The sequence below is a fragment of the Pholcus phalangioides genome, unplaced genomic scaffold (assembly GCF_987345545.1).
Source record: "Pholcus phalangioides strain wild (caught in Gottingen) unplaced genomic scaffold, Ppha-v1.0 ptg000004l_1, whole genome shotgun sequence".
NCBI lineage: Eukaryota > Metazoa > Arthropoda > Arachnida > Araneae > Pholcidae > Pholcus > Pholcus phalangioides.
Window position 1 is genome coordinate 40,071,478 of NW_028301597.1, and position 14,464 is coordinate 40,085,941.

The 14,464-nt window shown below is 36.4% G+C and overlaps 1 protein-coding gene across 13 annotated transcripts in view; it reads right to left on the bottom strand.

Moving 5' to 3' along the window:
- Positions 1-14,464, bottom strand: part of Ank2 (Ankyrin 2) — a 162,650-nt gene that overhangs the window by 119,212 nt on the left and 28,974 nt on the right. For 11 of the 13 annotated variants that reach the window (XM_089231495.1, XM_089231488.1, XM_089231494.1 and 8 more), the window contains exon 2: positions 995-1,096. In XM_089231495.1, coding sequence (XP_089087621.1) covers positions 995-1,096 — 102 coding nt within the window. Of the gene's footprint in view, positions 1-994; positions 1,097-8,000; positions 8,371-11,675; positions 11,796-14,464 lie in introns of those variants that run through there. The other 2 variants (XM_089231493.1, XM_089231492.1) reach the window with 2 other exon arrangements.

Genomic DNA, 14,464 nt, shown 5'->3' on the forward strand with positions numbered 1-14,464 from the left:
TAAATGGTCCCCTTGTCTTTTAACTGTCCAATTACAAAGTTTTTGCCCTCTCTCTCCCGAGGCCAACAGAAAGAATTCCATGTTTCTGCGTGCAATATTTGCTGAGATATTTGAATTCAAAAGTCGGAGACAAGGTATGAAACGGCAAAAACTAATGGACAAAGTTCCTTTCCCTCATTTATGCTGCTTTTCCTGACTTTTCTCCAATTTTTGAATTCAAATAACCCAGGGAATGTTGCACTAAGAAACTTGGAATTTTTTTTTTTGTTGGCCTCAGGAGAGACAGGGCAACGGCTTCCTAATTGGAAGTCAGAGGACAAGGAGACAATCTAAAAATTTAGACTTTTTATTTAGTTACACACTGTATTATTACTCTCATGACCGGCACAAGATAATTTTTGAGCATTTCTTTAAATTGGAACTATAGCTCTATGAAAAACACTTGATGAGATAAAGACTGAATTAGCATTTACAGGACATCCTGTATATGAAATAAATATTGCTATAAACATTTCTAAAACTACCTTCGGTTTTATATTTGATTACATTCGAGGTGATGAATCATGTGGGATGTCACAAATTTTCACCTTTTAATTCACTCACATATTCACAACTAATGGCCAAAGAGCATTAGCACATGCAAGATCCATTTTGTTCCTTGCAATAACAGTTTAATTACATTAAGAATTCAGTTTAAAAACAAAGTTTTTATGTGTTTAGTAGTAAGCAAGGCTGCAACTGCGGGGAGTAGGCGGGTCTGCTGCTCCAGGACGCCAGACCAGAATCGACACAAATTTCACCCTTTAATCTCTCCAAGTTTACAAGGGATTGCCAAAATACATGCTTGCCCCAGATGACAAAGCATCTAGTTGTGGCACTGGCAATAAGCAAAAAATTTACACATTTATAGATCATATATTTTATTATAGTTTATGGGATGTTATGTAATGAGGTGATACTAGATTAGCAATTATGTGATGTGGAAGGAACTTACGGCATTGTTTGTGTTTATATCAATATTCCTCTTCAAGCATTCCAAAACTTCTTCCAACTTCCCATTCCTTGCAGCTTTTAGGAATTCCGCGTTACCTGTATTCTGGAATTAGAAAGAAAAGACAATTCATGATCAAATTTTAAACTACCTATGCGATACAAGTGAGAAAATAGTCAACGGTCGATTTTACAAACTTCTAATTTATAAACTGCACATTTTTATGAACTAATCTTTTGTGTGGTTCCAAATAATATACCACTTCTTAAAATGTCTTTTCCATTTACAAACTATATTTAACATCCATACAGGTCTGTAAAGATAAGTGTCGACTGTTGTTCTTCCATAAATTCTAACTATAAAATTTAAGTTGAACAAAATTAACTTCAAGATAGTAAGTTGGTTCTTCCACTGATCCACATGAGTGCCGAAAATACTTCAAAATCATAAATACAGTCGAATCCCATTTGAAGGAATACCATTATAGTGAAAATCTCGTTTTTTTAAACCCTTTTCTAATCCCCCAAATAAGTTTACATAGGAACAACGCTAGGTAACCTGAAACTCTTTTATAATGAAATTTCGTTTTAACAAAGTGATTCCTCCAGTCTCTTGGCGTTTGTTATAAAGGGATTCGATTGTATATATAGGCCTATATATCTTGAGTGACATTCAAGACAAAAATTGTTCAACAGTTTTACTGAAAAAAAATAGTCTAAGTTGGTTAATTCAAAGTCCAAAATCACTGTGAAAATAGTTCAAATTATCCAAAATTCAAAATATCCAATTAATCTATCCTGGATTAGTAAAATGACTACAAATTACAACATAATCATCAACATTCACATGTGATAATAATTATCAATTATTAAAATTTTATCAGTTACAAAACTGTTTCCCACATTTTGCTTATCATTCTTATACTATCAAATATTTTATTAACGTATTATGATCTCTGAACTTTCCAATACATTCCATACTCTTAATGACAAAAAATATTCAGATTAAGTGGAGCACATTCTCTATGCACTCCAGCTGAACAAATGTGTTAAAATGGGCATTAAATTATCAAAGAAACAGTATAGAAAAACACAATTTTAAATTTTTTTTTCAAAAACTTGTTTGACATATCAATTGAAAAAACCAAGTCTGACTTTTCACAAAAAAAAAAAAAAATTACAAAACACTCCATTTTCTCATACAAAAACCCTGATTCCCTCCTTCAAATTATCCAAGAAATTCAAAAAATTTTAAATTAAACACAAAATTTTAACATTAAATTAAATAGAAAACAAGGGAAGTTCATAAAAGTTATGCAGGAATAAAAAAACTTTACTGTTTGTAAATTTTATTCTTGGCTGCTTTCTTGAAAAAAAAATTAACTTTTTTTAAATGTTTTTACTAAAACCACCAATTTCAAACTCTAGGCCATAACCATAAATAAATCTCATATGCACATTTTCTTTGAACCGGTCCAGGTATTTTTTCCCTTCAGTTTTTGTATAATTTTGTTCTTCCCTGGCTGAGAGGCCTCTTGTAATTTCTTTTGGAGGGAATGAAGAGAACTTTCATACAATTCGAAAATACCATTACATATAAGGAAAAATACACAAATCTTGTTAGATGGGCTTTTAGTTCAGACATGCATCAGCAATTTTAATCACGATTTGGATTATTTCTTCAGCCAATAAGCAATGGGACCTCAAAATTTCTTTCTGAGGGAACAACCAGTGTTTAGGGAAAGGGGGAAGAACCAAAATGATAGAAAAATAAAACTCTTTATCATGTTATATTTTACAATATATATTTCATCCATTTTGCTCAGGGCCAGAGTAACCCATACGAAGGCCCTAAGCACTCAAATGATTTTGGTGCCCCCTTTCTCTTTAACTCATGGCCCTGGGCTTCATGACAACTAGGTCTGTTTACATACTCGAGAATAGGTATGTAAAGTGATAAGCAGTTGTTTTTTTTTGGGGGGGGGGGTTAAATGATGATACGGGTCGGTAGAGTGCCAGAGGATTCATTAAAATTTGATTCGGTTAAAATTTTGGAGAGTAAGTATGAAAATTGGTACTCTCAGGTATTTATAGCTAGGTAGATGGGTTGGGCCTCTGAAAAAATTGTTTTGCATGAGGCATATGATGCTGTCGGGACAGATCTGGGCTTAATTTATGGAAATTGAGCAAAATCTCAATCCAAAAACTGAGTATTAATGTGAGTTCTTGTTCACAATTAACTTAGTTTCTCTGCTTTTGTGTCACCCTCAGTGTCGCGACTAAAAACGAAAATTTACTTTGTTGCTTGGTTGTCTATCTATTTTGGCACCTCTTCTCCGTAATTTTTAATGGGCGCTCGGAACACCACACCCCCTTATCCTCCCTTGGTTGTGTGGCCCTGGTCAATATTTTGATAAGAATCTTCAACTGCACAATCAAGTGCTCTTAAAATTTTGGGATTTTCTACCGGATGGTTGATAATTGGGGGAAATGTACATTAAAAAATTATGTAGTTTGATCATTTTTGTGGTGCCTCCCCCTCCTTTCTCTGATGCCCTAAGCACATGCTTATTTTGTTTAATGGTTAATCCTGCCCTGCATTTGCTCAAATTTCGGGTAGGACAAACCCACCCCCCCCCTTTATGTTAAAAATAATAATAAATCGCATAAATTATGATAAAAAAGGGATTTTGGTTTCTAAATGAAATAGGAACTTACTAGGAATAATTTAAAATATATGCATACCATAGTAACAATCACAAGAGCAAGATTTTTTATAACGCCGGATCAGGGTAAGACCCAGTTTAAAGGGACCAAATGAAAGATTTTCTTTACTTGATAGATAGCAAAATTCTCAACCTTGAATTTCTGTTCTGATAAATGGGTAGGGGGGGGGGGATATAGATGTGGAAGACTCTCTTTCAAACCGAGCACAACCCCGGTCTATCGTCGTGAGCAATTCTTTTTACGAATGAGTTGTGCAGGAAGTGTGCGTTCCTGACAGTTTCAACGAGTACCAAGTGTTGCGCGTGAATTTTTTTTTTAGTGCTACCATCTATTTCCCAAATTATGAGTGAAGTGTAATGATTGAATATTTGTACTATTGTAGGCCTGTTGCTCTCTCTGGCAAAAATTTTCAACGGGGAGGCCAGCTCGCATTTTGGTGCCTCGGAGTTGAAAGCACAGGACACCAACTTCATCCGACCACCAACTGTGCTGCCGGTGGGCTATCAGGGTCCTCGTGATGGCGAGTCTGTCACTATGACCACACAGCGGCGATGCAAGAGGGTATCGAGTGGTTTTGCTTGTTTTACATAATCAAAATTGAGAATTTCACATTTAAATCTAAACTTTCCACCCCCCCCCCCCCCACCCTCTTGTTGTCGTTAATAACTTTTGTAGACTCATAGATATTCATGAGTAGACGAGTCACGAACATTTTACACGCCAAGTAATCATCATGCATTCATAGGCGGAAATAGACTTGGAAGTCTGGGGGGGGGGGCACGATGATGTCAATTCATATATACATTAGATCAGTCGACTCCACCTTTGACGTTGGGGAGGGGGCAATGCCCCCAACGCCCCCCTCCGTATATCTGCCCATGCATCCATTCTTTCGAACAAAATAAGAAAGAGTTGCTAATGCATTTGATAATTTTTTTCCGAAAGGGAGGACATTTGATGGCAATACGTAAGCGGTAATTAAAGCTCAAAAGTGCTTTAAGAAAGGTGAAAAAAATTTATTGAAAAAGTAATCTGGAAAAGGTCTATAACAGTTGAGTTGAAATAAATTTCAAGCAAACTCTTCGAATGAAACTGTACCAACATGGAATCATCCGTATTCGATATTTTTGCTTTGTATGTGTGTGAATGAGAAAAAATTCTCTCTCTCCCGCCGAATGAGAATCAGTTTCGTGTATGATGTATTATTCAATGGTACGATAACATGAGTACGGCTTTTGAAGAGTTAACGACCTGAAACTATTTCCAACTACGAAAAATCCAAAACCTCAATTCCTCATTAATCACACGCGGCTCAGGCTCAACTGAAACATTACAAAAAAAAAATCAATTCTTAAAATCGTTCCTTCAACCTCAAATAGCACTCCGTTTGTCCGGGTGTACAGAGCGTTAACAGCGTGTACATACAATAAAAAAAAATGACATTAACAAAATGGGGGAAAAGACGAAACACAAAAGCAAGCAAAAAATAAAAGACGTCTAAAAAACCTATTGCGTAACCGAGAAGCGAATCCAGGAATAACCTGAACCAAAATAAACACCCACTAGTAAAAAAAGGAAACCTCAATGAGCAGCAAAGTTTGAGTTGAAGAAAAATATAAAATTCATTTCTTTTTTTTTTCCGGCTGTAGGCAAGTTTGAGTGTGTTTCCCTTCTATCCAAGCTTTGACATAACACACAGACATGAATTTGTTCAATATTATACAAATAGCTTTACAAGTCTTTTGAAGAGGCCAGAAAAATCGTAACATACACATGCGGATTTATGATTTTGCCGTCTATGAGGTGTACAAATTTTGCGGGCCTCCTTCCGTTCAAGTCTAGATGTAAATACGCCTCTGAGAACACATCAAGTTGAATAGCATTTTCGATGTTGATGAATTCAATAAGAATTAATTACGGTATTTGTTAACATTTATTTATGTAATTGAACCTCGTTAAGTCAAAGAAATAATGAAAATATTCAGTAAAAATCAAATTTGGTATTAATTGACAGAATAGCAGTTTGATGTTATGTGACCAACGTTAAAATACTTAATTCGCATTATGTAAACAAGTTCGACTGTAACTGTACCATAAAATTTAGCCATGTTTAAATTGATTAAACATGGATTAAGATTAGCTATTCAAATTAGAAAAAATTTTCGAACATGTTTCGTTCAATTCAGTGAATATTGTATCTTACAAAGCCTGAAATCGAAAGATTTATAGAATAGTTTCAAATAATTTCAGTCCTCAGTGCCAGGACTGTACTTCGACTTCGAAAAGCTCGAAAACCTTGAGTTCAGCAGGATGGGATTCCAACGACCATGGATAAAAATGTCAGGGAATACGTTTTATTTAAATTCTGAGTCCCCCCCACTCCCGCCTAAAAAAAAAGTAGCCATGGATCAAAGGAGTAGTGTACGGGTCCTGGTGCAGATTAACGTGCGAAACCCTCAACGTCAATCTTTGGCTTTTCCCCCAGTTACCCTGATCATGAAGAAATGCCCGACGGCACTGATCAAGGGGAAATGCTCTCCATTGTCTATTCAAAAATCAGACAAAAAAAGGTAAATTTTATTCGATAAATGAAACCGAATATCTAAATGCAATTTCGGTGAAAACCTTAGCAAAGAGCAACTGTAAATCTTATTGACAAATAAAGCTATCGCCCATTTTGAAATTGAAAAATTATGCACCTTATTTTAAAGCGTATAAGGAACACCTTCTCCCCTTTTTTGTCCCAAAAATAAGAAGGGGGGTTTCTTATATGTATTATAGAAATAGTATTATAAGTACAAATACATGAATGTTGAAATCAACTCTAAAGTTAAATATAGGTGTCGAATCGCATCAATAGTAATTTATAGATATCTTTCCAGCCTTTTCCCGAATTTTAAGCTAAAAAAAAAAAAAATCAAAAGTTTACTTATACGCGACGGTTCCCTTTACACGTTAAAATACAGTAGTTCAAAAAAAAACCCCGAGATCGAAACATAATTGAAAAAAGCAAATGTTTCATAACTGTATTGACTGGATATATATACAAAATAAGAAATCACATTTATGCGAAAAATTTACTCGTGAGAAATATGATTACTAAATGTCCTACCGAAATTTTCATATATTCTACAATCTATAATAAGAGTTAAATTGTCAACATAATACAGTCGACGCTAGTTTTCACAAACCCGTAGGCAGAGGCGCCGACCTGTGGGGTGCTCGACTTGGTCTTTATAGAAGAAATTTGGATTTCTGAATTAATTCTGGGGAGGTCAGTTCGATGATAGAAAATACTGCGGGTTCTCGAGCGCACCCACTACACCCCTGGCTCCGACGCCGCTGCCTGTAGGGACGGGAAAATTTTGCTCATAAAATTGAAAGTTCGGAAATGAGAAAGACGTTTAAAGGAATAATATATTATTTGGAATCAGAAAATTAGTAAAAAAATTGTGCGGTTCGTAAAATCTAGCGTCAACTGTAAACGCTACGACGACTAATTATCAAGCAATGGATTTAAAATTTTTATAGCTCATTTACAAAATTAAAAACATGAACATATAGCACAACTTCTCACAGTGGCCTACTGGATGTGATACTGAATCATGATCAATCAGTTCCAAAATTTGGCTGGAAAACAATTTTTTTTTCATTGTATTATCTATTATCATTACATCCTTATTTTTTATTCAAAATTTATGTTTTAAAAATACCGTATTAGTCGGAACTATAAATTCTGCGCGCGCAGCTTTCTGCATATTCCCGAAGGAAGATAGTGAACTTTCCAAATATAAATTTTCACATTAATGATCTATGCAGAATGAATTCAACGACGATCAGTCAAAATATCAATTCTATGACACATGGGATGAATCACATTTCAAAAGGTTGTGGGATATATAAATCGTCAATTCAATATATGAATATTGATATCGCGCACGTATGACTGTCGAGCAAGAGAAATATACATAATCCGGAAGTGTTCATCCATTTTCTGTTCCCTCCCCCTCATCCTCTGGTTTCTCATATTGTCTTCAAACAAACTGATTACAATCGTTTATATTGGGAAGTTTAAAGTGAAATTACCTTCCCCCTACAGATATCAGAATAGTGGCGGTCACCTTCGCGAATCAATGCAAAAGTAGGTGTGATCATCCGTCGTCGGAAGCCCCAGATCAATGTTAATCACGAACCGACTATCGAGAGATTTTTCTAAAAATATACAAAAGAAACACCGATCAATTCTCACATGGGTTTTGTGAAAAAAAAGTATTTTTTCTTACCCTCTGCGCGGGCTCTCCCTCAGTAACCATGATAACAGTGCTAAAACCGAGGATATTCTCGGACTACAAGAACAGAATAATGGCGATGTGGGCAAGGACCACAGCCTCAAGTCTCGATCGTAAACTCCTCTGGACGTGTCGGGCTCCTCACTAAGCAGGGTGATGATCGTGGCACACGAACTAAGCAACACACGGTGGAATAGGACGACTGGATGTAAAATGCATGGTCGTCCCCCAACTTCTCATTAAAACTAGGGGACGATTTCCTCTAAAAACACATCCACAAGCAAAATATTAAAAGCTAGAATGTAGAGAGATAGAGCTTGGTGGGGGAGTCAAAAAGGCACACCCGCAATATGCAATGCTTTTTTCCAGAGCAGTCCCTGACACGAGTATTGATCTCCAGCCGGACGCGCAGGCGCATACTCTTGCGGCATTATGTAACTACCCCAGGACACAATACAGAGTTCCTCTGTTTTATAAAGGGCGAAAATTTTCAGTGGACGACGTCCCTCAACGCTTTTTATCATAAAATGCTGTTGGAATGAATGCAATTCCGGAGTCGGAGGGGTTTCTTGGCACAGACATTTTCCGTCCGCGCATTTGGAAGTTTGAAGCAAAACATGCTCTAATTACAAATACAAAAAAAAAAAAAAATCTTTGTGCATACGAAGGACATAAGATTAAGTACAGGGTATATTTATAAGTATATTCACAGAGGTAACAAAAATTTTCAGTATATATGTTTTTTTTTTTCATTAAAAAAAATCTTATGGGTAGAATGATTAAGAATGTAAGCGTTCACCGGGTCTCTCTTGATTGGTATATCATGGGACATTCATATCCCGGAGTAGTACCCACAGACTAGGATTTTTCACGGTCTCTGGGTACTTTTTCAGTAAATTTAAAAGTTTCCAGTGTACAAAAAATAACGAGATTCATCTGTCATAGGGTGCTACAGTGCTGTAAACAACCTCCCTCAAGTGGAAATACTCTTATCACATGCAGAGCGAGACATAAGACGCTACGAATATTCACGAAAAAAAACATTTCCACAATAATAAAATTCAATTATATATATATCGTTCATGTTGTGTGCAATTGTAAGTAAAATTACAAGGACGTCCGAGAAATAATTTTGATATTTTACTATTTTTGTGAATTCCAGTAAGAAATTAGTGGGACAGAAATATAAGACATTTTCATTTCTACCATTTTACAGTAGTTTAACACTGCGTTACTTTATGCAAATCATTTTTTTTACGTCCCTGGATAACAAACTAATAAAAACATTCCCTCTTTACAAGTACCTCGTCAGTAGAAAAAATGCCATGGGGTATACAGTGCTGTAAAAAAGTGAAATTCGTGAAATTTTGCTATTGCGTTACACCGGTGTTTCTATAACGTATATAGCAAGTAAAATTGGATGTTCTCGATGTGCCGTCTCAAATTTTTTAAACCGGAGAATATGACTTTTGTAGAAAAACGATCTGGACGCACCCCATGCTGTTCTGCTCCATCAAAGCGCAATGTTTGTGTTCTAGCATCAAGGAGCAAAATGCCATCCAGAAATATAAAATCTGCCTTACAACTTTAGTGCTCACAGCGAACAATTTCTAGAGTTTTAAGTTCTACAAGTAACATCAAATTCATGAAAATCAAGAAAAAACCTCCATTAACTTTGAAACACAAACAGGATCATTCAACTCTCGCAAAACGTACAGTGCCTTCAACTAGTCGGTGGTATTCTGCTCTGTTCTCATCAATGAAAAATCAATGTTGATGGTCCAGATGGTTCCCACTCACATTGGCACGTTTTGAGGTCTGCAACACCGCAATTAATGAGCCGTCAAGTGGGTGGTGGTTCAGTGATAGTTTGAGGAGCATTTTCTGCCCAAGGAAAGACTGGTGTAGTTTTTCTACCCTCAAGGATGAATTCAAAAAGCTACGTAGAACTTTTCTTTGTGGCGAATATTGCATATTCCAACAAGATAATGCGCCAAATTCATGTGTAGGGTCACAAAAAGCAGTGGTTAAGCAAGAAAACATCGATGTTCTTTCATGACCTACTCGTTCCTGTGACTTCAAACCCATGGAAAACTTATGGGGCATCCTTTGCAGATCGGTATATGCAGGTAGGAGGCAATTTTCTTCCATCGAACATATAAAAGCCGCCATATCACAGGCTTGGAATGATGTCTCTTATGACACTCATTGAGTTGGTTGAATCCACGCCAAATTGCATATTTGCTTTGATTAGCAACAGAGGTGGTTGTACAAAATATTGATTTTGATAAATTTACATGTAATTTGTTTGCATTTATTTTACTTTTCCCTCAAAAATCAGTAGGTCTCATTATTCTGTCCATACTACATTTTTCCATAAACGTGAAAATATTTTTTTGAATTTCCAATATTGGGTATAAAGTTATTTTTTGCCGTCATAAAACAGCTTGAAATTTGGTATTTTTCACTTTGCTCTTTGTGATTTCACTAAAATTTAAGAGTGTCTTATAATTATGTCTCGCACTGTATACCATTGATTCTCAAACTTAGGTGGCCCGCGGTTCCCTAACCCAACTCATGCTTCATCTGCGGCTCCCAAGAGTATTGTGGTAAATACTTTCCATATAAAAGTACTTCAAAGTATAAATCATAGTCTCCCAAACTTTTTGTTCCATCGCCCCCTTCATCAGAAATGTTTTTCTCACATCGCCCCCCAACTCAAGTAAACCCATAGGATCCTATGTTAAATCAGTAGGTTCTACCGCCCCCTTGGACCATTCCATCGCCCACCAGGGGGCGATATTGCCCACTTTGGGAAACACTGGTATAAATAGACACAGAAACAAATATCTTCAGCTTGATGCGACGCACACTTTGAGAAACACTGACATGCACCATATGCTCTAAGCCAGAGGTCTTCAACCTTTCTCGATGGATATAGGCAATGATCGCAACTCATCAAACGAAGAACACCTCTTATGGACAGCTTGGACCTGAAATCTGCATAATTGTAATCCTTAAATGCAATTTTTACAGGGTGTTAAACTGAAACATTGATCAAGTGTTCGCGAGCACGAAATCGGACACTAGCATTGAGTGGTGATTCGTGGATCACTATGGTGCTCACGAGCAACAGGTTGAAGATGGCTGCTCTAAGCGAAATCCATAGTTTATAGGCATATTTCAATATGAACTACAAAAAAACACCCATGCCTCAGGTGTGGGTTTTTTTTTTTAACTCGTCCGTAAACCACCACTGCTTATCACACACACATTCGCATTATAATTTTCATGTTGTGTCCACGACTTATTTGTCTACCCAATGAGAGAGAGTCAGTTTACAATAAAAAATTATTTGGTTGTTGAAATAAAATATTTAACAGAGGAAGAGAAAAGAATAACGTTAGTGATTAAAAACCCTAAAGCCCAGTTTACATGGGAAATGGAAAAAGCGTGTTTGAAACCAGCTACGAGAGAATTTTCACCAATACCTACTCTATATTTCTTTCCTTACTAAGGAAAAAAGTCAAGCGGGTGCTAGAACTCCTAATGCTACCACAGATATTGCTCATGTAAACGGGGGCTTAACTTCTATACTTCTATATGTATTTTCGGTATACAAGTACACGAAATCTGAACTTTTCGGAAAACATCCAAAAGCATGCATACCATTGTGTGCCGCATTCTTGAAACGAATTCATCACAGAACAATAAAATCCTGATCTACTCCACTGAAGATACACAACTGGAAGTGCGTGAAATTTTGTCACCGAAATGCCATTTGGTTCCTTTCTGAACCCTATTGGGAGAACGAGTGCCAAAAAGATTCTTGTTCTAACTCTGCTGTCGGCCCTATTTTTAGCAACGAGTTTTAAAAGAATTTAAAAAAAAAAAAAAACTGTCATGACTAAATAAAACAACACACAGACGCACCATCGACGTAATGTCTTCGAGAGTCTTGCGCGTGTCAAGATGTGCAGAAAAGACAAGCTAATCCGAATTACGAATACACATATATATGTCCGTACTTATATATTTAGGATAGGAAACCCCTGAAAACGCCGACGACTCCGTTAATTTCTTGGAACACTTGGGAAACGTAATCATAAATCGTTTTGCCTCGCAACAGATGATTTGAATTTGTCAACCCAAGGTCACTTTCCCCCTACGTGAAAACAGCTTATATCGGTACATACAAGGTGGAGCAGTCAAACCTCACTTTTTATACACATTAAAAAAACTTATAGAAGCTTTTTTTTTATTTATTCATTCCAACAAATGTTAAGAGCAGGAATGTAAATTAGTATGCAATCGAAAAAGTTTCACAAATTGAATATCACTACAGAATGATGGCAACCATCAGTTTTTACACAGAGTCTCATAGGGAAATTCTCGCATATACGTCGTAGTACTGCTGGGATTATTGCGCGAACAACTTCTTTAATCAACACTTTTAAGTCCTGTGTGGCTGTTGAGTGTGTCTCAAAAACCTTCAACTTGAAATATCCTCAATCACCAAAGTAATCACAAGAGCTCTTGATTACTTTGGTGGGCTGGTTATCGTGGAGGCCACTGAACATCCCCATTCATAATACAGTAATTAGGCGGTTCGGGAGAAGCTCTTTTAGTAGAAAATCAATTGTCACCAGCGGTACTAGGACGTGTCAATGAGAATTAGGCAATGTATTCAAAACGATATTCGTCAGCTTCCTGGAGCGATATTCAAAAAGAAACTCCCCCCCCCCCCGTATACTAATTTCCATTTGTGCTGTTAACATTTGTTGCAATTAATGAAAAAAAGTTTTCACACGCTTACCTTTAAAAAGTGCGGTTTGACAGCCCCACCCTATATAAGCAGTTTCAAAACTAATCCGCGACAGACAAGCATCCAGGACTCATTTAAAAACTGATACATCATTCTGCGATCAGAAGGGTTGAGGTTAGAGATATCTGGCGAATTCCTGCAATTTCATCATGTATCTTATGAAATTTTATGAAAGGAAACTAGGATGAAGCGGCAGTTCTCGAGTAAAAACGTTTAAAAACAATAAATTTCATCAGATATCAGGGTTTATCTAAAACAGTTTCCAAAACTTTTTGTTCCTATCCTCCAATATTTAGCGAGTTCCCTTCATCGCCTCCAACTGAAGTGAGCCCATGTTATACCCGTACTTTCTATCTCCCCCCACGGGCCATTCCATCGCCCACTTTGGGAAACTCATCTAAAAAACTTCGAAATTAAATGAATTACACTGAAAATTTTCAAAAAATTACATGCTCAAGAATAAAAAAAAATAGACTATATTAACATGAAGTCTTTCAAAGGAAAACAACTTGGCCTCCAGGGTCTCATTCTCTCTGCAATACAGAAAATGTCTTGCTCCTTTTTCTTTAAAGATGCATAACTTGGAACCGTCACACCTATGTAAGTCGTGATCATACAATTAATTTCATGGAGATATCACGCGGAGAATGCTTAAAGCACGCAGAACTCATAAAAAAGCGTTTCGACATTTATGGCTATTCGCACAGCAGTAAAGAGACGGGATGGGAACACCAGAGCAGGTGCTCAAAGGTAATGGTAAATAATTTGCTGGGTCAGTATTTAAGCGACTATTTCGAAATGGTAAAAAGGGGTGGTTAGTTCTCAGAATGTGCCCCGCAACACGTTTCATCATAGTTCACATAGTAAAAAATTTCCAGAACTAGAAGATAAAAAAATAAACACGAAACAGCGAGATAAACACAAAGTTTATTAAAAACTCATTACGTCTTTTGATCCCTATCAACAAAAACAAAATTCGAAGATTGGCTTTCATAGTAATAATTTCAAATTGACGTTAACCTTAGTGCAAAATACATAACCTTTTATACAGGAAATGTATACGTGGCATACGAAACAACGATCATAAATGTTAGCAGCACAGGGAAGTATGCCTCATGAGAAAACAGAAGAAAAAATAAGGCACTTTTCGTCACATGCACGTAAATAAACAATTGCGTTGCGAGATTACACGAGAAAAACCATCTAATGTTCACAATAGGAATTAAGCAAGGAAATCTTCCTGTTGTATCTATCACCAGCTTTTTTTCCACAGTAAGATTATTCGATGTTAAACGCCATTGTATGAAGTATACAGCAAAAAACAGACAGACGATCCATTGATATTAGAAGTCCTGAAAAACGATGAAGTAACAAAGCAAGTCGAAAAAAAAACTGCTTTGAAACGCATGGAAAACGTGATCACGATTTGAAAAAAAATATTCGTCTTCAAGGTTGACTCCGAATGTGTTAAAGAAAAATAAAATCTATGAAGAATAGAGAAGCATAAGTATTTATGAAGAAAACCAGCGGCGCAGAAGTTTATAAACAAGTTTGTAAAAAAACATCCAGTAATATTAGTTCCATGTGACATTATCAATGTAATGTGAAGCATTATTTGCATGCGCATCCAATA